Source organism: Gymnoscopelus microlampas (genome assembly GCF_963454915.1).
Source record: "Gymnoscopelus microlampas genome assembly, chromosome: 14".
In the NCBI taxonomy this organism is placed as follows: domain Eukaryota; kingdom Metazoa; phylum Chordata; class Actinopteri; order Myctophiformes; family Myctophidae; genus Gymnoscopelus; species Gymnoscopelus microlampas.
In genome coordinates, this window is record NC_139951.1 from 32,770,203 (window position 1) to 32,796,495 (window position 26,293).

The window sequence follows — 26,293 nt, forward strand, 5'->3', positions numbered from 1 at the left end:
AGATCGACAAAAAAAAACAAGACTCGCGCAACATAATTTGGCAAGACACACCATCTCCGGTTACTTCCCGTATCTGCATAGTCTCGCGTCTCACGTAACTATCTGCGTGAAGTGGGCGGACGCCTTTTTAGGAGACCGGAAGCAGGTTGGCGTCCGCCCACTTCACGCAGATAGCTACGCGAGGCGCGAGACTATGCAAATACGGGAAGTAAACCGGAGATGTTGTGTCTTGATAGAATGTTTATGCTGAAAAGTAACAGTTTTGGCCATAATGAGGTTTCCGCCATGCAGACAATATATTTATATTTATATTGTACATGCAAAATTGCTGTCACATAATCACGATTCAAAGAACCACTTTTAGCACTATTTAGCACCATTTTTGTTTAGTGTGACATATGATCTACAGCCTGTAGATCATGTGTTTACCTGTAAACTACAAGTAAGCACATTTGAACATGAAGTTGATGATCAAAGTGACAGCTTCTGTAACCGTCTCTCACATACACACACACACACACACACACACACACACACACACACACACACACACACACACACACACACACACACACACAAGGCAAAGCTAAGCTGCATGGGGCTGATGCAAGTATGCACTGTCACACTCTCCAACCAGCAAACTCTCCTCTTCAGAATTCATTCTATAGCTCTTATGACTTTCCGCTGCCGTATTCATTATGACCCTGTCACATTTTAATGTTCAATGTGAAATGCACTTGAGTATTATTATGTAATCTTTGCTGATGTTTACTGTTCGTGGATTTGGCATCATGGGCCTATCAAAGGGCCCATTATGTATTTAACAAAAATAATCCCTCGGTTGGTAATGAAATATTCAAAACCAATATCCTCAGTGAAAACCTCACTCTGAAAAGTTATGCTGATGATTAACAACTTAAGCCATATTTTTTCATTCTTTTTAAGATTGTAGAGAGCTATTTTATTCTAAAATGATTTGTACATTTACCCCTATAACCACAAGCCTATTGGGATATCATATTGAAAGTCCAAGCAAAGCCTATACTGAATATGCATGTGTCTGTGTCTGCAGCCGGGCATGCATGTTGACTGTTTACATACATGTCCATGAATGTGTGTGTTCTTTGTACAGTATGTGTCCCTGCCAGCCCATTACATAAGGACAGCAGCAGTGCTGCGGAAGTGACCCCGGGGCTCAGTAACGGGTTTACAGCGGCGAGGTGGCTCATAGCGTAATCTACCCACTGAATGAGGGAGGGAGGGGGTGAGTGGTGGAAAAAGTACTCACGTTTTGTACTTAAGTAGAAGTATCAATACTGCAATGTAGAAATACTCTGTTACAAGTAAAAGTAAATAAAAAATGTACTTGAGTAAAAGTATTGGTATCAAAATATACTGTATTGTGCAAAATATACCAAAAGTAGAAAGTACTCATTATGCAGAATGTCCTGTTTCACAAGTTTTGTATAAAATGTATTAAAATCTTTTGAAAATAGCAGATCTACAAGCTCACAATGCATTGCATTGTGAGCTTGTAGATTGGCTATTTTCAAATGACCGAAATGTATAGGGCTAATAGGGTTACGGTATGTTTTGTAATAATAATCAAAATCTACAAAGTAACTAGTAACTAAAGTTTTCAAATAATTATAGTGGAGTAAAAGTAGGCCTACAATATTTGCCTTTGAGGTGTAGTGGAGTAGAAGTACTCCAGTAAAGTAAACTTAAGTACAAAAAAATGTACTTAAGTACAGTACTTGAGTAAATGTACTCAGTTACTTTACACCACTGGAAGGGGGGGGTGGGGGCCTGTGGGCATAATGGACCTCCACCCCCACACACCCACCCCCCACACTATCTTCATTACATGGTCAATTATCTGTGGCAGGGGCAGGAGTAGTTTTCCACTAGAGGACAATAAAAGTCACACAGCAGCAGGATTTCTTTCCACTTAGACTATACGTTTTCTGCAATGCGGCCGGGGTAATGTTGTCCCAGGAAAATGGTCTATTAGGTTATTGGACTTCGCAGAGGTTGACTAAATGCTCTTTGCTTCTTATGTGAAAATCTAGGAATTAAATCGTATAGTACAGTATAGTGAGCTTACAGTACCACCAACTGCTCTTGCATCCAGCTACAATATGGATACAGGGGGGGGGGCTGTGAGTGAGAGCAGTGTTTTATGTGATGGAAGCTGTGGTCCTGTGCTGCATTCTAGTGGAGGACACAGGTCATTGCAATTGTACTCATCATCATATGAATCCAACAGAATGCTGTCAGAATGTTCTAACCTTGAGGTTCTGAAGCTACTGTATGGACAAACATATCAAATATAGTTTGTTATATTGCCTATATAAAGAAGGTAAACACAGTTGTACTAGGTGTACCGCATTATGGACAACATAAATTATACAAAATCAAAATTGTCAATCCTCATGAGCAACCTCTGCCAACACCAGAGGATGCTGTGGTTCAGACTCAGAGAAGATGAGGCTAGTGTATAGGCTACCATAGGCAGCTCTGATGAGAGCAGTTGTATCTCAGTCAATCCAGGCATTGAAGTTCATGTGAAAAGGGAGAAAAAGGGAGAATTTCAAAGTGAGCTGCTTACATTTCAAGCATGAAAAGAGATTTCATGAGTGATAAGCTATAATGCACTATTAACTTTAAATGGGCTATTTTCTTTGATTGAGTGAGTACGGCTCTGAATGCAATAAAAAAAATGTACAAGCTACAAAAGCATAATTTATTCAAGAAATAAAATCTCATTATTTGAGCCTGTTTGAGTTGCTGACAATAGGCCTACCAGTGGTCTTCACCGCATGAATATTGCACCCACACAAACATAAACACTTGTATTATTACGTGCACGCACGCACGTACGCATGCACACAGACAGAAAGATACACATACTGTAAAAGACCAAACTCTAGGCTACTCTTAATTTTTCATTTATCTGCCAAACTGCCACTTCTCCCCTGACCAGAAATGGTCTCCAAACTTTCCAGTGTCACCAGAAGTGCAATGTGGTCCAAATCAAAGGCCCTTGATGTTGTCCCAGTGAGTCCCTTTTCAGAGAGAGACCCTATATGATATATTGCCATGGAGGAGGCTGTTCATTTCAGGTTAGTGCGTGTGAGTGGCTACTGTATCTTTTCAATAGCTGTTCCAAATGATATGGGCATAACAGATGCAGGTCATGAATCAGAGGGTCTTAAACCACCCTGCTCGCTGATCTGTTTCACAGGTGCTACTGTACACTCTCCCCTGAAAACACAACATAGATATACAAATTAGAACCGACGCCAAGGCACCGAGCTCAGGTCAGCTCTCTGTGCCCCAGGGAGGAGGCGCATCTAGGGTTGTGTACGTAACACCGACTATGCCTTGTATGAACCGAGTCTGTGAACGCATTGACCCCCTCATATCAGCAAACCCCCCAAGAGCCGTTATTGCAAGAGAAAAGTCTGCAAAGCATATAAAAAAATAACTATTTCAATCTTGTGGCTAGCCCAGCTCACGTTAGAAAGACATAAAAGATCTGTCTGAGTGCTTTAAAAATAAGGTTCACACATGTTTCGCATAAGCAGAATTTTAATTGATAGTAAATTGTGCTTTTGTAGACCCAAGACTCTGCATTGTTGTTTTTAAAAGGTGTTGTTTTAATTGACTTCTGGGAGGTTGGGTGGCATACAAAAATGATTGGTGGCATACAAAAATGTTTTTACAGGATTATTAAAACTAGTTCCCCTAGTTGATCTGGTTACCTCCGCAATATGCAATATGATGCTATACAATAATGCTGTACTGTAGCAGTCACTAACTGGACAAAAAACTAAATAATCATTGGTTAAGATGAACCACCTTGTGTATCAAGGAATCAAAAAAGTATGCATTACCAGTTATCATTTAAAAAATGTGTTGATGTTGTTGTTTTTACCGCGTAAAGTGATTTTGAACAGATATAACGATTCCAGTGTTTTAGGGGGAGTAGTCAGATGATTATATAGTCAGGTACTGTAGTATTTATGCTGGTTAGATTTTTGATTTTTAGTTTACAACTTGAGGTTATCGATCAGATGTGATATTTGGTTTGTGTAAGCTACAATTTATTTGTTCAGACTGTGGCAATGGGGAGTAAGATGGGAAACTGGGTTTGGGGTAAGCTCACCCCAAACTGGGTTTGGGGTGAGCATGATTGACTTACCCCACACTGGGGGAATTGTGCCAAAGAAAAAGGAACACTTTTCTTCTGTGATCAATAATTTGTGAACTACATTATCTGGGCAAAATGTTTTTGTTTCTGGTATGAAGAACCAAACGTAGCTCATCTTACCCCATTCTCTAAGTAACAGCACAACATCTGCTACAACATGAGGGGCACTCCATGGTGCGCGCATCTCCACCAGGCTGGGTGGCGTACTCAAGGCTGTGTAAGTCGTGGGTTGCAGCCGTTAAGGACCCGAGGAAGCTTAGGGGCTGGAGCCCAGGGCACCAAACGCCTGCCCAAAAATGAAAAGGACTGGACTATTGCAAGCAATAGCGCCGAAATAGCGTCCTGGGGCTGCTGAACTGGCGGTAAAATGGTGCCGAAACACGTCGGTAACACTCCTGCTGGTGAAGTGAAAGATTTCCCCAGCTGATGTACTAACGTCATAGATTGACCTTGACACCATATTTGGGCAGATCTCTCAAGGCAGAGGTTCCCAGATTGGGGCAGACCTGACACTTCATTCCAATCATTCCAAAGTAGCCTGGTGCCCGGTGTAGTGATTCAAATGTGGAATTGATCGGATAATGTGTTTATGATTTTTGGCATCTTTGTAAAACTAGACCAGTGCCTGTGTCAGGCATGCCCAAATATGGAGTCTAGACCAGTCTATTAAGTAAGTACTATGGCGTCATATTGATGACGCCATAGTATCAATATTTATTGGAGATCTGCTGATATATACGACCGACTTCCCACACAGGTCACGCTCTCAGGTGACAGGTCCTCTGCAATATGCATGCCGAGTTTGAAGTCGGTCTGGCCCATATATCGGCATGCCCATATATGGGCATATCAGTCAGATCAGCGGTTCTGGACAGCCGGATCTCCATATATGCCTATATATGGGCATATCGGTAGGATCGGCGGTTCTGGACAACTGCCTATCCGACCGACACGGCACTGCACTCCCTTAGGCCCTCTGTGACGCGCAAGCTGAATTTGAAGTCAGTCAGACGGACAGTTCTCGCCATTCGTAAACTACAGACACGCAGACATGCATGCACAAAGATATTTCATGCATTTATAGTTAGATGGTCCCTCCCGCAAACATTGGAAGCTATTTATAACTAGTTCGATTCTTGCTTATCAAGTCTCAGAGATTTTGTGTAGTGAGTGATCTGTGTGAATTTTGGACAAAATCTTGGGGAGTATTTACCAAAAAGTGTGTTTTGAAGAAAATGCTGAATCTAGTTGCAGATTGCCACCATGAGACTGATTTGAAAATACTTTTGTTCGAGTGTCTTCCTTGGCCCAGTGGCAGCATGCAAAAAATGTTTGACACTGATTGGTCCAGCTGTTTTGCGAGGTTAGCTCCGGATTCAAAGACGCACATACGCTCGCGCACACACATGAGTAACATTATCTCCATCCTTGGCCTTTGGCCTAGCAGAGATAATAATCTCCATCCCCAGCATTTGGCCTGGCGGAGACAATCATACTCACTTTTGACAAACAATCCAACCTGACATTATTCATAGTACGATTTTTTTATTTTTTTTTAAATAAATATAGGTAAACATTTACCAGAGTGAATTTTCACAATCCAATTAGGAAAATATTATCTGGATCAGGTGAGATGAAATAATATAATTTGGTTTAGATGGTTTTCTATTGTCACTACCTAATTTGGTAGCAAAAGTGAACATGAATGGGATCAAAATAAGTTCACATAATACATTTGACAGTTAACGTACACATCCAAACAAGTACCACTGTATTATATATACAGTATTGAGGTAGAATGAATACTACATGGAACCGTACAGAATCAGCAACTCAATTTGTATGGAACCAACAGTGTCAAAATAACCCCCTTAGCAATACAGATATCTAAATATCCAGTTAATTGTATGGAATCATAAACCACTGCATTTCCTCTTATTCGTACCAGTGATAAACCTGCTGAACCCCTGTAGAATCAAATATTTACACAGTGATTCAAAGTGATCGAGATATGTAGATCTTATGATTAAAAAAACAATCAAACATCTAAACAAATTATCTATTGAAATCTAGCATGAGATACCGTAAATCCATGTATTGCTAATGGCTTGAAATTAAGACAAATGGTTTGATTGGTTGGTTACATGATCCAGACTTCAGCGCGGAGAGACACATTATTTATCTTCTCCAGAAGCTTCAACAGCTGCTTTAAGTGTAGGCCTGTGCTCCCAGGTGGATCATGGGACTTTAAAGGAACACCGTGCATAGGGTAATCTTCTTCTTCCCTCCCTGCCCTGGATGGAAGAAACAGAGCTCCTCATCTGGGAAGAACACCCTGGTTGACGCTCTGCTGACTGGGGCCTGCTCCTTGCGGCCCAGAGACGCCTCCTGGCATGGCATGAAAGACATAACTCCAGTATGGGAGTGGATCTGAGGTTTACAGCTTGGGGTTCTTTACCCAATTAGACTGCCTCCAAGAGGAGTTTTTACAATGCTGCAGTGGGGGTGGGGGTTGGGGAGCAGGGGTACTCGTGGTTGGAAGGACCCTGTTGCGGAGTTCTTCGGGGAAAGGGTGTAGAAGTGGAGGGAGGGAGTCAAGGTTGCTCGGCATGAGGAGTGAGTCGGAGAGAGGGGCGACCAGGGTGGGCCAGGGACACGCTATTCCCTTCTCTCTTCCATCACTCCCTGTCAGAACAGCCACCCAGGTGCACCGCTACAGCTGCCTCTCAGAGCTGTCCCTGTCCCGCACGTAAACAGGGGATTTATAATCCCTGAATCGAATGTCAATGGCCCCGTATCAACACACTTAACCTCTGACTGAGCTAGCCTTATTTAACCTTTGACAAGGAATTTGTAAACGTTTGGAACAAATCAATGCAAAAAGAATTTGAAAACATATAATTAGCCCCAATATATTTATTGTTATATGGACACAAATGAAGTTGAGATGAAAATCCAGAATCTTTATTTTCTCACAACAAAACACAAAGGTATGCAAAACATCATCAAATAATATCAATATCTACAAAACTCAGAGAGAGAATAATTGGAAACTCCTGCATAGTGAAGAGAGTGATGTACAAAGCGAGACAGCAGAGGAAAGAAAATTAACACTATAATAAATAGCTAAAAAATAAAAGATCAAATAAGTATATGTGTGTGACAAACACAACAAAATAATTAAATGCTGGACTGGCTGATTTAGAAAAAATATGGTTTATAAAATATATTACAACTTATCTATGTGCATGAACCAAATCTACACACACAGAGCACAGTATATGGGAGCATGATCTTTGGATGTGCTTTAGTCACACGTACGGTATGTCACTGCATGAAATTGGATGAAACAACACATATCAAACAAGAGAGTGATTTTTCTAAAGTCACATTCAGGTGTTGAACATTGAGTGAAAAAGAAAGGAAGTCATATAAAAGCATCATTTAATCAAGTCAAATTATGTACATAAAACTTAAAACATTTATAAACACATGTTATGTGCTTCAAAGCAGGTCTGCAACCTCCATTTCCAGTGGAGGCAGGAGAGGGCAGGGGTCTGGGGATTAGGATACCGTAACAAGAGGATCATGATGAATGTCTCCTGTGTTCACGTACATGCTATTTCAATCAACAACACCAATGACTGAACCATAACAGAAAAGTTCCGCTGTAACAGACCACACGAAAGGACACCTTTGTACTGTACAACATAACATCAAGCCATTAAGTTTACCCTTGAATCTTGAAAAAAATACAAAAAAAAACATTGTTTTGTCGATAAAAACGTTAACTCAGTTGAAATTAAAGGTCCCCAAAAAAACATAACTGACACTCGTGTTGTTCCCAAGATAACAGTCAATTGGTGTCACAATAGGGTACAGGATAGGTGGACACTAGGGACATCTGAGCACCTCAATGTAAAATTGTCTATTTTGTCCAAAATGTTAAAAAAAACATTATATTTGAAAAATGGTCTTAAGTAATATAAAGTATACATGATGTGAACATTAACGGTACATCATTATCAGACTTCATTTTGTCCTTCAACTTCTTGTTTATGCCCCAAAATGACTGGATATACAGGTTTTGTAGCAATTTGTAGCAATTGTAGAAATATTAGACCTTCGAATGTTTAAGCATGTTCTAATAATGTATACTTTACTTTACTTAGACCATTTTACAAATATTTTATTTGACTGAGGATATGGTCTGTGTGGCTAAAGGTTAAGAACACATTATGATAAAAAAAAAAAGAAGTAAAATAGCCATCTTACTGAGGGCTATTAGTGATGTCTTTAAGAATGTCACACGTGTTCTTGGAGATGACCTCTCGGAGCTTCCGTACACGCCGGGGGCTGGAAGCGCCCACGTAGCTCTCTGGCTGAAGGACTGCCATGCCCTCGTTCACGTCTCCCATGACGATGACTTGGCCCTCGGCTGCGGCACCGGTGATGTTCGGGCACGGGCAGTTCCAGTCCATGTTCAGGAAGGTGACCTCCAGGGGCTCCTGGCCGAAGAAGCGGAGCCCCATCTTCTCGTCCTTAAGGATCTCCTCCACGGTCACGAGGGCGTGGCCCGAGTCCCTCTCCTCCGTCAGCCCTGTCATCCGACCCAGGATCACAAAGTCGCTCTTACAGAAGCTGGTCACCATCTTGCCGCGTGGCTTGCAGGCCTTGCAGTGGTGGTTTTTTGGATAGGGGCACATCTCTTCGCAGGCCTCTTTGGATTCAAAATTGTTGTCGTTGCCGTTGCAGCCTCCGTAGATGAAGGACTGGCATTGCCGCAGTGCGCTACTGTAGGCCCAGCGTGGCTCGTAGGCCTTACAGGGGCCCTGCAGGCTAGGAAGACCACAGGTGCCCGATAGCTCTGGACCGCAGCATTGCATGCACTCCTCATACGTGTCGAATACCTTCCTTCGCTGCTGGTTATCTTTGTTGTTGTTGTTGTTTTTGTTGTTGTTGCCATGGCAGTGGGTGAAGGAGAAGCAGTTGTTAGTCTTAGGCTCGTAGTACCAGCTTACTCTCTCCTGCTCACTTCCACAGTCCTCACCATTCTCAGGTGGTTTAAGGCACTCTTCCGCCAGACAACGGGTCACGTTCCTGGCCTCCATGAAGCTCTTGGGAGGCTGCGTGGGCAGCACGGTGAGTGGGTGGTGAGACACTACTGACCCAGCCGAATTCTGAGCTATACAGGTGTAGATGCCAGTGTCATGTGGCTGGGCGTTATAGATGACCAGCTGACCGATGTTAGTAACAACCACGTTCGCTCGCACGTGATTGGGCCTCATCACCACTCTCTGCACCCCATCCTCCTGCCTCTGTTTCTCCCAGGTGATTTCGGGTCGTGGGCGACCTGTCACATCGCACAGGAAGCTGGCCGTGTCACCCACCATAACCATTTGGCGCAAGGGGCTGCTGACCATGATGGGCGGCTGGGCTGCGGTAGGAGGCGGGATGGTCGCCTGGAGGGGCGCAGTGGTTGGAAGGAGGGTGGTCTCCTGGGGCAACGAGGGGCTGGTGTTGGGCCAGGTCAGATGGAAGCGGCAGGTGACCACAGAGAGAGTGATGCCCTTGGAGCATGCCTCCGCATCCATGTAGCACTTGTTGTAGTAGGTCATGCCGTCGGAGGCACAGGTGAAGTGGGGCTCTCTTTCACAGCGGTCACGGCATTTGCACACCGGTTGACCGTCCCATATGTCACATTCGGACCCCTGCTGGGGGCACATGAAGCTGACACAAGTGGCCTCTTTGGGCATGCCCACAGGTCTGTTGTTTCCGACCATGATACGCGCTGCCACACAACTCCGGTTCCCACAAACATTAGAGCAACACTTCTCAAAGGTCTCACATTCCTGTAAGAGGAGTACATAATAAAAAAAATTACAATCAAAAAAGCAGAAATAACAAGCATTACAAACATTAATACAGTTCAGCTGCACATGTTAGTGTAGGCTGTGGATAACATAAATGTATGACTTCAAAACACTGAGTAGTGATAACCACTAAAGTTAATAAAAATCATTAACACACCTGGTCAGATTCACACTCCCGTGTACAGGTACTCATGGCATCCACCCACAGGTTGGGGTTCATGTCATTGGGGCAGATGCCCGCATGTGAGTATACGGCTACGCGCGGCGGCATGGCTCTGACAGGCTGGTCCATCATCCACACTGACAGGCACGCTAGGAACCAGATCCAGCGAGGAAACAGCATCAGCGAATTGTAAAAAAAAAAGTATTTGGGTTGGAAATGGAAAATTCTGTGATCCAGCGAGAGTTTCTCGGTCGATGTAGGCTAGAAGAATCTGGACGTGAAAAGCTGAAACGAGTCGAGAACACGCTGCCTGAGGGTCTCCAGTCTCTCAGAAGCTGTAATTTGTAAACGGCTATCAGTGTAAATTGATGACTGTCGAGGTCCACTTCGGCATCTAAGTTCCGCAACGAGGATGCTCTATATATACTACATGCTCAACAAAAAATAAGCACCACACTTGCGACCACTGCTATCAACAACCCGCCAAGTATGACAGTTATGAATTGCTTCTGAGATGTTGAAAGAAGAAGAAAAAAAAAACACATGGTAACCGGATGTCTCGCCCCAAAACACACTCGCCCCCATTTTTTTCGCGGCACAGCGATTCTTGCATTAATTTTACTGACGAGAGGATATAAGGTTAGAAATAAGTTTATGGTTAGCCATAGTTTTACTGAGGTTACGTGTAGGAATAAGGTTAGGTTTTGGCATCGTTTTACTGAGGTTACGTTTAGGAATAAGGTTTAGGCATAGTTTACTGGTTACGTTTAGGAATAGCCTACCAGGTGAATACCGCCGGCGACTGTGTTTTGGGGCGAGCGTTTTTGTATTCAAACACAGTGGTAAGCTTTGGGCTGGGACTGGTGGGGCACCTGCCTGTTAAAAGGATTGCATGGTATCCCCATTTAACCCTTTGTGAGCCCAGAACGCACGAGGAACACCAGTGGTGAAAAAGTACATTTTCTACAATCTTGAGGTATTTTGGAACAGGAGTATTTCCAAATTTCTGTACTTTTACTTCTACTCCACTACATCTTAGAGGCAAAATAGTGTACGTTTTACTCCACTACAATTATTTGAAAACTTTAGTTACTAGTTAGGCTACTACTTTGTAGATTTTGATTATTATTACAAAACATAGCTTACACCATGCACTTCAGCCCTACGTATATACATTTCGGCCATTTGAAAATAGCCGATCTACACTGTGAGCATCTGCTATTTAAAAACATTTTAATACATCTTATACATTTGAAAATTTGTGAAATGGGACATTCTGCGTAATGAATAGGCCTACTTTTGGTACTTTTATGTACATTTTGATGGTAAAACCTTTGTACTTCAAGTACATTTTGAATAACTTGTAACAGAGTATTTTTTTCTACATTGCAGTATTGAAACTTTGACTTAAGTAAAACAATTTAGTAGACTACTTTTTCCACCTCTGCGAGGAACACCAGAGCGCATTGCGCGTAAAGACGCACAGAACGGTGCTGATTTAAACAGTCGAATGGAGCTTGTTGCCGTAACAAGTGAACTGGCAGTAGCCTATACAGGCCAGTGGTTCTCAATCTTTTTCGTGCTGCGGACCCCCTAATTGATAAGTATTTGGCCGCGGACCCCCATCTGAAAATATTTTGTGTCGCAGAGAAGATGTGGGGTTAGAAATTCAAAAATATTTGAAAATGTTCTAACATTTTTCATATTTCTCAAGTATTTCCAAAAATAGCAGATGTACAAGCTTGCAGCGTGGCACAAGTGACGCTTCGTGCCACCCACTAGACAACGTATTTTTAGTTGCCTTAAATAGACAACATATAAATGGATAAATTGGTTAAGATGATTGTTAATGCTATGTCAATGACCCCTGGGGTTCCCCGGACCCCACTTTGAGAACCACTGGTAGAGGCTATACATTGTTATGTCATGTGAAGTTAGAAAAACTCCTGATATGAATGAACCAAAATCCTACATTTTGGATTAGTCTATAATAACTTTGTTGTGGTTGAGGTGAAATAACCATATGGCGGTTTTTAAATAATCGATGACTATCGCATATATACACATCACATCACACTTAAATTGAAAATACTTTATCTATTGTAGAAAAATAAAATAATACAAGAATCTCTATTTCTATCGGTTGTTTAAATCTTTGGAACACTGACAAAACAGATGGGTGCATCATGGCCTGTCCCATGCATGTGAATAATACACTATTTAATACTGAAGAAGATAGCTATAATTTCATTATTTTGGTAGCTCTCATAATTTCAAGGATGGCAGAAGTGAACATAAAATACATTAAAAAAAATCTAATTTCACCCACAGCCTGCTGTATGCTATTGTAAAGTATATCTATTGATTATAATACATTCTAATTTGCAAAAATTAAATATAATTATTTTTTAATGATGGTGCATAATAAGAAGTATCAATTATGCATAAATATGGCTGACATTCAATAGAAAATATTATAACTGATTATTTATAAAGGAAGAAAAGATGGTTTCCACAGAATGTTGATACTTACAGATTATCTTTATAAAGAGAATATACTTTGTATATATTTGACCTAAGTCCATATTTTGAATTCAATAATTACAATTGTAATTACAGTGATTTCTACATTATATGTGTATAAAAAGAATATATAAATTGATATTGAAGGCTATTCATTTGAATAAGGCTCAAACTAATTGCTGTTCTTTCATAGTAAAAAAAAAAGGTTACATGTAGCCTGCTTATATAAAATACTAACAAACTATCACTGTGATTGGCTGTGAGACCCTTACAATCCTCTATTGGTTGGTTATTTTACATATGTTGTCAATATAGGATTTTAATGTTATTGCTCTACAAATTGTCATCCAAAAAAACTACAAAATTAACTTGGAGGAATCATTAGTAAATATTGATATTTAATCAAGTCAAATGACACTAATGAAATGAGAGGCATTTACATGCGGTTTGACCCCTTTCATATCTTATATCTTTACATTTAAAAAACTCATATTTGGTGTTCACATGTTATAAAACATTATTCCAGTATAAACTGTAAACAGCCATCTAATTGTGACAAGTGTGCAGTAACTGTCGCTGTATAGACATTTCAAATCTCAAGCTACAAGGCTCACCTTTTTGCAGGGGATTAGATACAACTGTATTTATGGAAATGTGCAATCCCATGGTTTCATGGAATAAAGATCCATGAACTCTAATGAAAGCAGGGAAAAATGCTGATAGCCATGCTGTCTGAAATATAACTTTTTTTTTACCCCTCAAGACATTTGAGAATGAATGAAGCCTGTCAGTGCATTTATTGCAAAATGATGTCAGTCCAGATACAGAGCATTTTCTTATGTGGTTGACATTACCTGGGCGGCTGGGCCTTCGGAACATAAACAGAGGAGTAGCTTAGATAACACACTTTTTCAATGCTATGGGTTTGCGAGCCAAGAAAGGTGAAATGAGGACGATATATCTAAAAACAATTACAGAGAAGATGAGGACCACATCAGGTGATGCATGAAGCTCCATAAAGACCAAAAAAAAACAAGTGAATCCCCCCCCCCCCCCAAAAAAAACCCCATCATAAATGACTTTGTTACTGTAAATAACTATTTATTCTTCCTCTGCGTAAATCATTTAAATTTGTTTCGTACAGAGTTCAAGCGAGGACAGCACAACTAGACTGCATTCCATTGCGATAACAGTGAACTTGCACCATTTGAAGTGTTTGTGTGTGACTGTTGTGGATGCACAGGTTCTGTGCATGCATGATCAGAAAGCAGTGTCAGCGGTCAAGGGCGTTCAAATGGGCCCGTAACCACATACTCTATTCTGGTGCGAACAGTTTGCCATTCCCGGAGCATATATTTAGTGTAGAGGGGAAAAATGAGGGAGCTTACTTGTGTAGAACCCTGGGGGACTCCAGTCAACCAAGGGTTTAATAATATATAGGGTTTAATGTACTTCTGATGTGAAGGGCATTCTCAGATGCCCTACCTCAAGTAAAAGAGTTTGACTAAAAATGCATTATGTGAGCTGAGTGTGATGCAGGGGAGCTGACCTTACACCTAATATCGTTGAGTTGTCTCACCTGGTCACATACAGGTGAGTGGTCTAAAATCTACTTCTATAAGAACGGCTGGCAGATATAGCCTCGTCATCAGACCCAACACTCAGAGGAGCTCCTGCCAGTTTAAGAACAGAACATATCAAACAAGCGATAAGTGATTTTGGCAGTGTGCATCTATCTGTGTGTGTGTGTGTGTGTGTGTGTGTGGTTGAGTGTGGTTGATGAGTATCACACATCCCTCAGCCAAGTCATATTCATGTGTCACTGATGAAGTGAGAGGAAACAGCAACATCGAATGTTCAAGCACTTACCTGAAAGCATCATGGAAGAGAATTCGGCTTACCTTACATGCCCCCTACGCAGTCAGAACATTACCTGTCATTGATGAATAAGACGTTTCATGCAGAGCCCAAATTAATAAACTCCTGTCAACGCCACAGTGGATGGATACATCTTGGGGCTAAACATCGGGAGATAATAGTAGGCGGATTTCTTACATGGAATTAAGGCAACTCAAAATAGCAAAATTATTAACCGATACACCCTCTAGCAAGAGGTTATTTGAGGACTCGCATTTCCATAAAAAGTAACAACTGCTTATAAATATGGCTGCGTGTCAGTGTCACTGGATTCATCTGTTTTTCAGATTGACTCTCACAGCAGTCTTTTTCACCATTGATCCAAACCAGGATGCAACATCATTGTGCAACTGCCAGTGGCTGGAATCGAACCTGTGGCCGTTAAGTTTCTAAGTGCAATCTCCAAACTTCATGATTCCAGGGGCTCAACTGGCTGACATAGGGCTTTAACCACTTGAACCCTAGCATCCCTATTTTGGGGCTAACACTCAGCAAAAATAGCAGATCTACAAGCTCACAACATTGTGAACTTGTGAAATATTTTATATTGTGAAGCACATGATAAAATACATAATGTATGATCCATGAGGTGCTTCCCTATTTAAAAAAAAACAACAGAAACATATACACAAAACAACATGGTCACCGAAGACTTTTAGTGTAGAGTGAAAACAGGAGGCGGCCTAGTAGAGAGAGACCTTGGGAATCCGGTCAACTAAGTACAGGGTTTTAAAGTAGACCATATTGAGCTTACTATACCATGGAGAGTACTATGCAGCATAATAATGTGGTACTAGGAGATCCATCTGTGATTCACCAGTGGAAACAAGCTGTCGCTCCCTGGAGTTGTCCGTATTGGCTGGCTAATCACACACATGATCAATTGATCATGATTGTGGCAACAAGGAATTGCTCACCAATTTCAGCTTTAAAATATTCCATACCTATTCATACCTACAGAGACATCTGTAGGTATGAGTATAACAGCTGTGTAGATCTGAGAACGACAGAAGCATACTAATGCTTACAAAATGTAATTTTCAAATGTATCATTTCAAAATTATTTAATTCAACATGTGACAGACATGCCTGTTACAGTAAATATACTCAAACATATTCAAGTAAGTTTAGCGTGAGTAAATCAGTATAATCAAATGAAGCAAGAAGACATATATCTACTACTGTATCTACCTGTCAAGTTGGCATTTTACCCTGGCAGACATAACATTGAGCAACACCTTGACACAGCATGGGGAGCGAGCCCAGAGGTAAACAAGGATGGATTTGTTGGCTGCCAGAGGAAATTCTTGCTTATTTTAGTTAGTTATTTTTAATCATTGTTTTACCTCCGATTCCTGTGCCTGCAGCATAAACTGATAGGGGGGGGGGGGGGTTGGTGAGACTGGCAGAGCCCAGCCGAACCCGACCTGTTTCATGTGGCTTTGCCCATAGGCAGGGACATCACATTACTAAGCGCTTTTGGCAGCCTGAGCCATCATCCATCCTTGGCCATCATCAGCATCTGTCAATGTTGGCAACTGGGAGAGAGAGAAGTGGAGAAGGAATCTGGTGACATTATAAATAGATTCACAGTTATTAGAGGAAAACATTTGCTAAGAAGTGCTAACCGCAGTTGTCCCTGTGGTGTGGGGCGAGAGACATCTTGCTGTGAGGTAGTCGTGTCCTTAGCGCTGTTTGTGCGCGCACGTATGCACTGAACTTGGATCACAATCATTGCATGAGCCTGCCTTCTCTTAATCCTAAATGGTCTTAATCCTTAATCAGTATCGAGATGGGCCCACATCCAGTTTCTCCGTCTCACCATGCCGTGATCAACCACATCCACACAATCCTGCAGAGGCTGGCTCGCGAGGCTACACAATCCATCACATAGGAGAAGTCATGACTAATAGCTTTTGCAAGGATGCTTGTGGGGACAATATGTACTGTACAAAGCAATTAAATTGATAAGAGTGTTTGACATTTGAAATTAATGTTTATACTTTTTGTTTTCAGTTAACAGAAGGTGCAGTGTCAATTGTTTACAATTGTGTAATCCCATATGTGAATTTTGTTAGTTTTGGACCACTTCGTTGTCATGGCCCATAACATAATGAGTCATCATCTAAAATAAGGCAACCACCACACTTTCATTAGTTTCCAAAACACTACAAGATTCTTGATATAGCACTGGTGACAATGGATGCATTACACACAACAATCTGGTTAAACTTTTGGAACCCTATTCCAGAGGACACTACTGCCTGTCTGGTGTAGGATCGCTGATTGACTGTGAGAGTAGAGCCCACTCTAGTGGAGTACTTGAACAAGTACATTGCCATTCGATGTGTACAGTATTAGTCGACAAGAGTTTCATTATTCTAGTAAAATTGACCAGTGATTATTCTTTTGATGTTGATGTTTGATGATTTCCTTTTAATTTTATTGAATACATCTCCTTCCCAACAAGCAGTTTGAGGCGATCGACTCTTCGGCATCAATAATAACAGCACGTCCTTGCCTACACAGCAAAAGTTAACTTACTCTCTTTGAAGGTTAAATTGACAGTATCTTGTTGTGTAGACCTGACCAAAAACCTACGTTGGTTGCTCTGTTAAATCAAAGATCTGTCACCATGTATATACTGTAACAGATAATTTAAAAACAAGAAAATGAAAAACAAAAACCACAGCATTTTCTTTCTTTTTTTAATAAAGACATATACCATATCTCATATTTTGGTAGTACAGAATTCAAGTTTTTACAGATTTGGTTCACAAAGGAATCACACGTTTAACTGAGCAAACTTCCCTATTTGAGGCAACTCTTTAAAAAGTAGCTTAAATAATGAAACAGTAAAAAAATAGCTGGGTTCATTGCAAAACTTATTTTTTCTTGTATGGAAAGTACAGTGGCATAGTATACAGTATATATTTTTTCTGAATAGAAAAAGTAACAAAATAAAAACGACTTCCTCCTCTTTTCTGCAGCTGAGTAGAAAATTATACATTCACTGGCTATTTCTGCCAGAAGGCACTAAAGAGCAGACTTGGTCCAAATAGTATTTGCGAATACTTTTTTCCAGTGACTTTTACCCTGACTGAATGCCAGATGTGTGGGGTTTGCCACACAGGAGAACACAATGAGTGCAAGAAGGGTTATGCAATCACAGGAAAAAGGTACTCGGAAGCTTATTCAGTATATTTTCAGACTGCCAAATTAACTTACACTGTTTGAAACGTCCTGATGCATTAACCCCACTCATGGTGCACTCCACACGTGCACCACAGTAAAATCAAACCAACCAAAAATGATTTGCAACTTCCACAAGTCTGTTTAAGAGTTTAGGCTTGGCCTCAGCTCCACTCCACAATCACCTACTAATTGCCGCTGAAATTGTTATTACGAATTACCAATCATAAATACAAACCTGAAATGTACTCTTCAATCCACTTTATTATGAAATTTGACTGAATTTGAAACGAGCTGATGCTAAAGCCTGGTTAATGACATTTGGATAGGGAAATTGATGCTATTGTGCCAGTCCTGCATCTTTAGCCATGCCGTAGAATATTCCTCTCTGTGATAAAAGGTTTGTCGGAGTGTCGAACTCAGCAATCTGTCCCTTGTCCAACACCAGCACTCTGCAATGAGGTAAAAGAAGGGATTCACAAAATAATTCTAACATCTGTCAAAAAAACAAACACAAAAAACGTAGTTTTTGTAATGAAAGTCTGGCGGCAAAGGTCAGCAATGCAACATACATGCATGTTATTTTGGCAGCCATATTGGATTTTTGTGACCGTATTGCATCCAACATTAAATGAAATGAGATGTTCTGACAGGACGTGAATAAATAAGCTACACTGCAATAACACAAATTAATACAGCGTCAACCTTTCCATGTGCAGATGCATGCAATTATTATATATGAATGGCAGCCATACTGGATTTTGAGAGATTTTGATTGAATCCAATATTTAAGAGATAAGGTTCTTCATGAACATGAGTATAGTAGCTACATGGGAAACCAACCAGATTAATTGAATACATAGGACCACAATGGAAAGACGCCCCCAGGGCTTTTTGTGTTATCCTTTTAGCATTATTGTATAACAGTACCACTGTACTATTTGCAAACTGTTAATAATGTTAATTATTCAACCAATCAATCAATCAATCAAAAACCAAATCAGCTATCATCAGGTTTTTCATGTATGGGTTCATAAATCTCAATTGAGTGATATCTTGGCAGCCATATTGGATTTTGACAGCCATACTGAATTACAAGGGGAGGGTCAAAATAATGCAGAATCCATTGAAGAAACCCTGACCAATAACGCAGCAGTTATTGCACCATACAGTATGTATTGGACCCCAGCACATTCAGCAAAAATAACGTGACGCATTGGGAGCTTGTATCTGCATTTTTCGGCAAAAAGATTAGGTGTAGAGGTAAATACTAGCAGACCCAGTATAGAGCGCTGCGGGAAAATAAGTAATTTTTTGGTTAACTACTCTTTTAAGTGGTTAACCACTGGAGTCCTAGCATCCCTATTTCGGGGGGGAACATTCGCCGCAAATAGCCGATCTACAAGCTCTGGGCTATTTTCAATCAGGAGATTTGGTGTAGAGAGGAAAAAAAGAGCACACCAAGTACAGTTATAACTCAGGTCCATTTTACTAAGAACAGAGGGTTTAAGTGGCAAACCTTGTGTAATCCATGATGGTGTTGAGTCTGTGTGCAATGGTGAAGACGGTGGAGTCTTCAAACTGTGTTCTGATGGTGGACTGGATGAGGTCGTCTGTCTCCAGGTCGATAGCAGCCGTGGCCTCATCCAGAACCAGGATCCGGGTCTTCCTCAGCAGAGCTCTGGCTAGACACACCAGCTGCCTCTGGCCCACACTACACGTGCACACACACACACACACACACACACACACACACACACACACACACACACACACACACACACACACACACACACACACACACACACACACACACACACACACACACACACACACACACACACACACACACACACACACAATGGAGGATTTAAACGGAGCTTCCTTAAAACTCAGCCTTAGAATTTACAAAACAAAGAAAAATCTAACGTGATGAAAAAAAAGGAAAAGAAAAGAAAAATAAATTCGGTAGGCACATTTACTTGTTTGTTTGTTTGGTTTTATAAGTACGATCTTTGGTAGTACTTCCAGTACTGCATGGCATAGAATGTTCCATTAAAAGGTTACCTGAGGTTTTCTCCTCCCTCTGAGCATTCCAGCTCCAGTTTGGCTGTCTGGTTGCTGACAAATTTGTGGAGGTGAGAATGTTCCAGGGCCCTCCACACCTCTTCGTCGCTGTACTTTTCAAAGGGGTCAATGTTCATCCTCAGGGACCCAGAGAATAGAACGGGTTCCTGAGGCAGAGAGAGAGATGCAGTGAGATGGAGTTTTAAACACACAAACCCTAGAGCGTCCCTATTCTGAGCATGTCATAATAGGGAAGCATTCACAGCGTGTTACGTTGCGCAGCGTCGTGACCTTGTAGATTGGCTATTTTCGGCAAGAGATTTGGAGGTAAGTAAAAATGAGGGAACCAAAGATAGACCCCATGGTCTATCTACAAATATATGCAGTGTTTAGAAATGTGTGTTTGTTTAATCACAACTCTGATATAGGATATATAGTGTTATTGGTAATGTACTGTAAGATAAAATAGTACATTGAAAGGGAGTGTGACATACCTCCAAGACTGTGTGTGTGTGTGTGTGTGTGTGTGTGTGTGTGTGTGTGTGTGTGTGTGTGTGTGTGTGTGTGTGTGTGTGTGTGTGTTACCTGTGGTATGATGGTGAGCTTGGACCTCAGGTCGTGGAGGCCTATCTCAGATATCTTAACCCCATCGATGGTTATCTCTCCCTCCGCAGCTTCCAGCAGTCGGAAAAGACACAGTGTCATGGAGGATTTTCCTGCACCCGTACGTCCCACAATGCCGATCTGTACAGGATAACACATAATTGTACATTTCTCCAGTATGCGGTAAGCACACATACTGTATTGCTATGTACGTATTTGCTTCTTTGCTTCGGTAAATAACAGACATATACCATAAAACATACCATACATTTCAATTTCATATTCAATGTTGATCCGTATATCTACCAGCTCAAACCACAACAACCTGCTCACCTTCTCTCCTCCTTTGACAGAGAGGGTGAGATTCTTCAGGACGAGGTCCAGGCCCTCTCGGTACCGAACGCTGTAGTCCTGGAACTCCACATTCCCTTCCATTGGCCAGTCAGAGGGAGGCTTCTTGTCCTCCACCTCCCAGGGGGCCTGTGGGCGCAAATGTACCGTTTCAGACAACGAAAACAATCTCCTTAGTCCCTATTGACCCTCCTTGGCTTTAAAGAGGTCTTGATTGCCCATCAAGCTCAAGGACTTTGGAAGCTTTAACTAACACAGCTCAGAGCTGCCAAACAATTCTTTTGTACTAGGGACGTATCGTACCATTAAATATACTGCAAAAAAACGTTAAAACGTCAAAACTACGCCGCGTATGGAATGGGGACATTCTGCATTTTCTATGATGGCTAATGAAAAAGGCATGGTGTGTACAGTGCATATACCCTATTTATCTTATGTAATAGAGGGGCCCTTGAGGAGCAGAAGGTAATATAACATTTATGGGTCTAGTTATGGTTTATAGGTCTTGTTCTGTTTGAGAACATGACCTGGCAGCATGTCAGTTTAAGGGAATGTGTGCAAAAATTCCTGCCTTTTAACAGCATGCTCTCTGGGCCAGCACAAAACCCGACAATATGTTTTTCTTTTTAAAGCAAACAAAAACGCGTTAAGTGCCAACTTTATGTGCCATGGGCAATTTATAATGGTGCGCACACACACATCGCCACAATGCACGCCCACACACAGCAGTACCTCTGTCTTAGTCTCCGAGTACTCCTTGACCCGCTCTACCGCTACGATGTTGCTCTCCAGATCTGAAGACATCCTTACCATCCAGTTGAGAGACATGGTCACCTACAGTAAACAACACAACACAGCTTTAATGGCAATGATGCATGGGAGAGAGGCCCAAACTATAGAAATAATCAAGTGCATAGGTCTTCAACAGGGCGTTCGGGACCCCTAGAGCATTGGTTCTCAAACTGGGGTCCGGGGACCCCCAGGGGTACTTGAGGGGGTTCCAGGGGGTACCCAGCAAAATGTGTTAATATAGCATCACAATAATTATGACCTTTTATACTTTGGCTATTCAAAAATAGCAGATATACAAGCTCATAGCGCGGCACTCGTAGATCTGCTATTTTTGAAAAATCGTGAAAATTTGTGCAAACCTTTGAATATATATATATTTTTAAGCGAACATTTGTTGCTCAAATCTTTGCTTCTGGGGGTCCCTGGAACAAAATATTTGAGATGGGGGTCCGCGGCCAAATACATATCATTTTGGGGGTCCTTGACGTGAAAAAGTTTGAGAACCACTGCCCTAGAGGGTGGTTAAATGTCGAAAGAATACACATTAAAAAAAAGGTTAAAACATACATTTACATAACACTGATGATAGGGCTGTCAAACTAAGTCTATAAAGCCATCTATGAAATCAATAGAAAAAGTTTAATTATGAATTAAATATATATTTAGTTTCGTTTAGTTTATTTCGGTCAATTTTGTAGTAACATAAAGTAAAAATTTTAAGGTAATACAAAAAAAATAATTGAGAAAATGTATATATGTAGTGGTGGGGGTCCCTGCTTCCATCTATCTTTCCGCTAAGGGGTCCTTGGTCTGAAAAATGTTGAAGACCCCTGATCTAGTAGATATGAATGGGCATGAATATGAATGTCGTCTCTCTGTCGGGTGGAAACCTCATATATCCAGAATAGCAAAAGTAGCAGATCTGCAAGCTCAAAATGCGTCGCTTCGTGCTACTTTTGATGCTTTTGTGTGACGCTGTAGTATAATCAAGTAGAAGAGTATCAAAATATGGAGATAAAAGGTTTGTGTACCTGTATAGCGTAGGACACAGACAGGCCCACCATCCCAGCAGTGAGTTTGTCCTTCCCAATCACAGCAAACAGGGCGGCAAACAGTATGACGCAGTTTCCAATGAACTCAATGCGTACGCCTAGCCATCTGGGAAATACAGTGTTAACAGCGCCACAGACACGCCATTAAGGGTCACGTTATACTTTGTTGCATGCCGGTGACACGCACCCGACAATAGCAGATCTTGCTATTGTTATGCATCCCCTTTTTTTTAGCTGCCGCCAGTTCTTTTGTTTTTTTTTAACCTTTTTAAGGGCAAGGAAACAGCTGACGGAAAACTGTGAAATATCCATTTTTAGAAAAAGAAAATAGATTTCTGTCTGATATCTGAAATAATGAACGGCAAATGTGTTTTTTTTATGTCTGTATTAACTATTGACTTGAATGTCTGGTTGGCTAATTACAAATATGATGGCTACGACTATGCAGTAAATAAGTAACTGTACAACTATGTGAACAGATGTTATTATAGATTGCAGAGTGCCATGTGCAACATGTGTTAGTGGCGATGTTCCAATTTGACTTGATTGACAAATAGTCAAAGTATTTTCTTGTTCTCTACATCAGTGGTTCCCAGACAGAGACAAGACCAGGTGTGCCTTGGAATAACCACACATTATTATTGCAAACAACAATTCTTTCCCCCCTTTTTACTATATCAGTACTTTGTTCATTAATTTCCCAATACAGGCGCACATTCTATATCCTAAAAACATTTTAACCACCTTCAACCTGGTGTCCCTATTTTGGGGCGTGTCACTATGGTGAAAATGTAGGTGAAAACATTTTATTTATTTTACATTTTCCCCCCACAAATGTTCAAGAATAGCAAAAAATAGCAGATCTACAAGCTCAAGTCAATGCATCACATCACCTCTTTCACCTACAGTATAATGACATGGCCAACATAGGGACGCCAGGTTGAAAGCAGTTACATTTTACGCTCAGGATTAACAATCAGAATTGTACGATGCATAGTCCCCCAACACACACCAATGGCTGTGTCCCATGAATAATTGGAACAAAGCCACTGTACTCTGCATTGGTGATGGCACGAAGACACCTACCTGTTGGACACTAGACCAGGGTAGTAACTCTTCTGGTTCTCATCCACCTTCATATCACTCAGCAGAACAAAGGCAGAGTTCCTGCCAAAGGCTCGGATTACACTACTGCCAGTGATGGTCTCAGAGAAATGGGAGTATATGGGAGAGCGGCTGATAGACTCCAGGCGCTTTAGCTGCCTTGATGTGGCTACGTAAAATCTCTACAAAGCATTCAGAGGAGAGAAACAAAAACAATATTATAAGTGTGTGTAACACTACACACGCCAAGACATTCAAAGTTAGGATATGCATACAGTAAGCACACAGACCCAAATGTACATATGCACACACACACACACACACACACACACACACACACACACACACACACACACACACACACACACACACACACACACACACACACACACACACACACACACACACACACACACACACACACACACAGCAATAAAGCCAGACACACCTGCAGAGCTAATTTGATGTCAGTGTTTGATTTGACGTTTGATATGTTTACACCACAAAATAGAATGTTAGATCTGGTGATTTCATTTGTTTCAGGCTGTGGAAACAATGTAGTGCCGGCTAAAATTATTTAATTGTATTCAGAGACAGTGTCTCGGTCTACAGTTCATACTAATTGTTCAAAAATGATTTTTAAATTAATGATATTAAACTCTGCAGGTGTTTTCACACCTAACCTAAAAGCATATCTAATTCCTAAATCAAAATGTGTTTATGTCTGTTTGTTTTTGTTTTTAAAAAAAAGGAAGCTAAATGTACAACTATAACCTGTGCTTCACAATAAAAATATTTGAAACAACAAAATATGCAAATACATCTATTAAAAATAGCATTACTGGTATCTTAAAAGATAAGATACAGTAGTTTAAATATAAACTAAAAACCTGAGGTAACATTTTCAAAAGATATTACTGCCTATATGCTATCATATTGTTGTAGTGACTGTTTTGGCTTCTATACTGTAGAGTAATTTTGACTATTTCCCTCCATAGCGTATAAGCATCATTCATTAAGGTGAGATAGGACATGTGTAAATCAGGCAGCTTCAATTGGAGCCCATTTGTTAGTAAAATGGTAATAAATAGTGCAGAAAGCAACAAGGCCATGCAACAAGGAAGCAATGATAAAGATGTTACTCGAGGAAAGAAAGATATTTTAGGTAGTAGACAACTTGATACACGTATACAGTTCTCCTAGAGCATTAACATACATTAATAAAAAATATTAAGCCTTTTGTTAAGTTAGTTGTTTCTGTATGAATTGGTGTTAAGGCACATGTGAGCAGAGATCGCAATGCTCCATGCTGACCGACTACGCCACCTTGAGGCCAGGTACAGGATTGTTTTTAGATCGTTGACAAAACGCCCTTTCAGTTTGATCGTTAGTAGAAGAGACAAGGTTTTTTTTTTAATGAAGAGAGATTCAATGACATTGCAAACTACAGGATTGAGGATGAACTGCCCAAAGTGGCCCTCATGTTTAAAATCAAACTTGGGGCTGTTACATCTTCTCCCACCTAAATCACTGCAAGGCTCAGACGTATGAGGAGAAAACTGATTGTTTTTAAGAGAATGGGAAAAGCAAATGGTACTTAGTGTTCTGAAAAATGCTAGTTAAAAAGCCACTACCGTACTTTGCATGAATCAGTGCTGCGTAATGAAACAGTGCCCAATTATTAGAATGATTGATAATGAAATAAAAAAATCAAAGAATGATTAAAACAAACCATGCCTAATTCTACACACACCACTACTAGCACAAACTACTGAACGGCTGTTCATCAGCTACCACAGTATCTGAAGTAGAGCCTGACCGATGCCAGATGTTTGGGTCTGATTGAGTCCTAGCCCAGCAATTATCAATGTTGTGAACTTGTGACTGATATTTGGTGCAAAATCTTGTAATCAAATTGAGAAACTTGGAATTGATTGCTCTGATCTTAAGAGACCACCTTAGTGTCTTATGGAGACAGGGGTCTGAATTGTAATATTTCCTGGAATGTTCATCTTAAAAGCAGCTCTTTAAAAATATTCCGGGTGGTTCTATCTCCAATTCCCATTCTTATCTCCAGTGGTGCTGTTGTCTAGAACAGCCGTCATGACAAACTACGGGGCGCCAGATAGCCTCGCAGAGGCTGTCCGCTGGCCCACTGCAACAACTACCGGAGGCCGAGCCTCACTGCCACTACAACACTAGGACAGCAGTGACAGTGTCATGTCACATCCAATGACGACAACGCCTTCCAACAAAGCACACAACAACACTCTCAGACAGCATGCTATTAATGAGTTGGCAAACTGGCGTCCTATTTACCTGAACCCACCAATAGAACACCATTAACGGGCCTACGACTACGAGGAACATGGGGGTGAGGACAGAGCATACGAGCAGCACATTCAGTGTGTACCAGAAAGTGCGCATCCATATGTCAATA

At 41.0% G+C, this 26,293-nt stretch overlaps 2 protein-coding genes across 3 annotated transcripts in view; both read right to left on the reverse strand.

Annotated features, from left to right (window-relative positions):
• Positions 1-8,487: 8,487 nt before the first annotated feature.
• wfikkn2b (WAP, follistatin/kazal, immunoglobulin, kunitz and netrin domain containing 2b) lies at positions 8,488-10,432 on the reverse strand (the record flags this gene model as incomplete). Its single annotated transcript, XM_084078459.1, has 2 exons — positions 8,488-10,068; positions 10,247-10,432. The coding sequence occupies 2 exons, from the start codon at positions 10,430-10,432 to the stop codon at positions 8,488-8,490; spliced, it is 1,767 nt and encodes a 588-aa protein (XP_083934585.1).
• Positions 10,433-17,386: 6,954 nt separating this feature from the next.
• Positions 17,387-26,293, reverse strand: part of abcc3 (ATP-binding cassette, sub-family C (CFTR/MRP), member 3) — a 47,446-nt gene continuing 38,539 nt past the window's right edge. For both annotated transcript variants that reach the window (XM_084078959.1, XM_084078958.1), the window contains exons 24-31: positions 23,836-24,035; positions 22,729-22,855; positions 21,638-21,739; positions 20,888-21,034; positions 20,537-20,695; positions 19,952-20,118; positions 19,404-19,598; positions 17,387-18,336 (exon numbers count right to left, since the gene is read on the reverse strand). In XM_084078959.1, the coding sequence (XP_083935085.1) occupies positions 18,225-18,336; positions 19,404-19,598; positions 19,952-20,118; positions 20,537-20,695; positions 20,888-21,034; positions 21,638-21,739; positions 22,729-22,855; positions 23,836-24,035 (1,209 nt within the window). In that variant the 3' untranslated portion in view covers positions 17,387-18,224. The remainder of the gene's footprint in view (positions 18,337-19,403; positions 19,599-19,951; positions 20,119-20,536; positions 20,696-20,887; positions 21,035-21,637; positions 21,740-22,728; positions 22,856-23,835; positions 24,036-26,293) is intronic.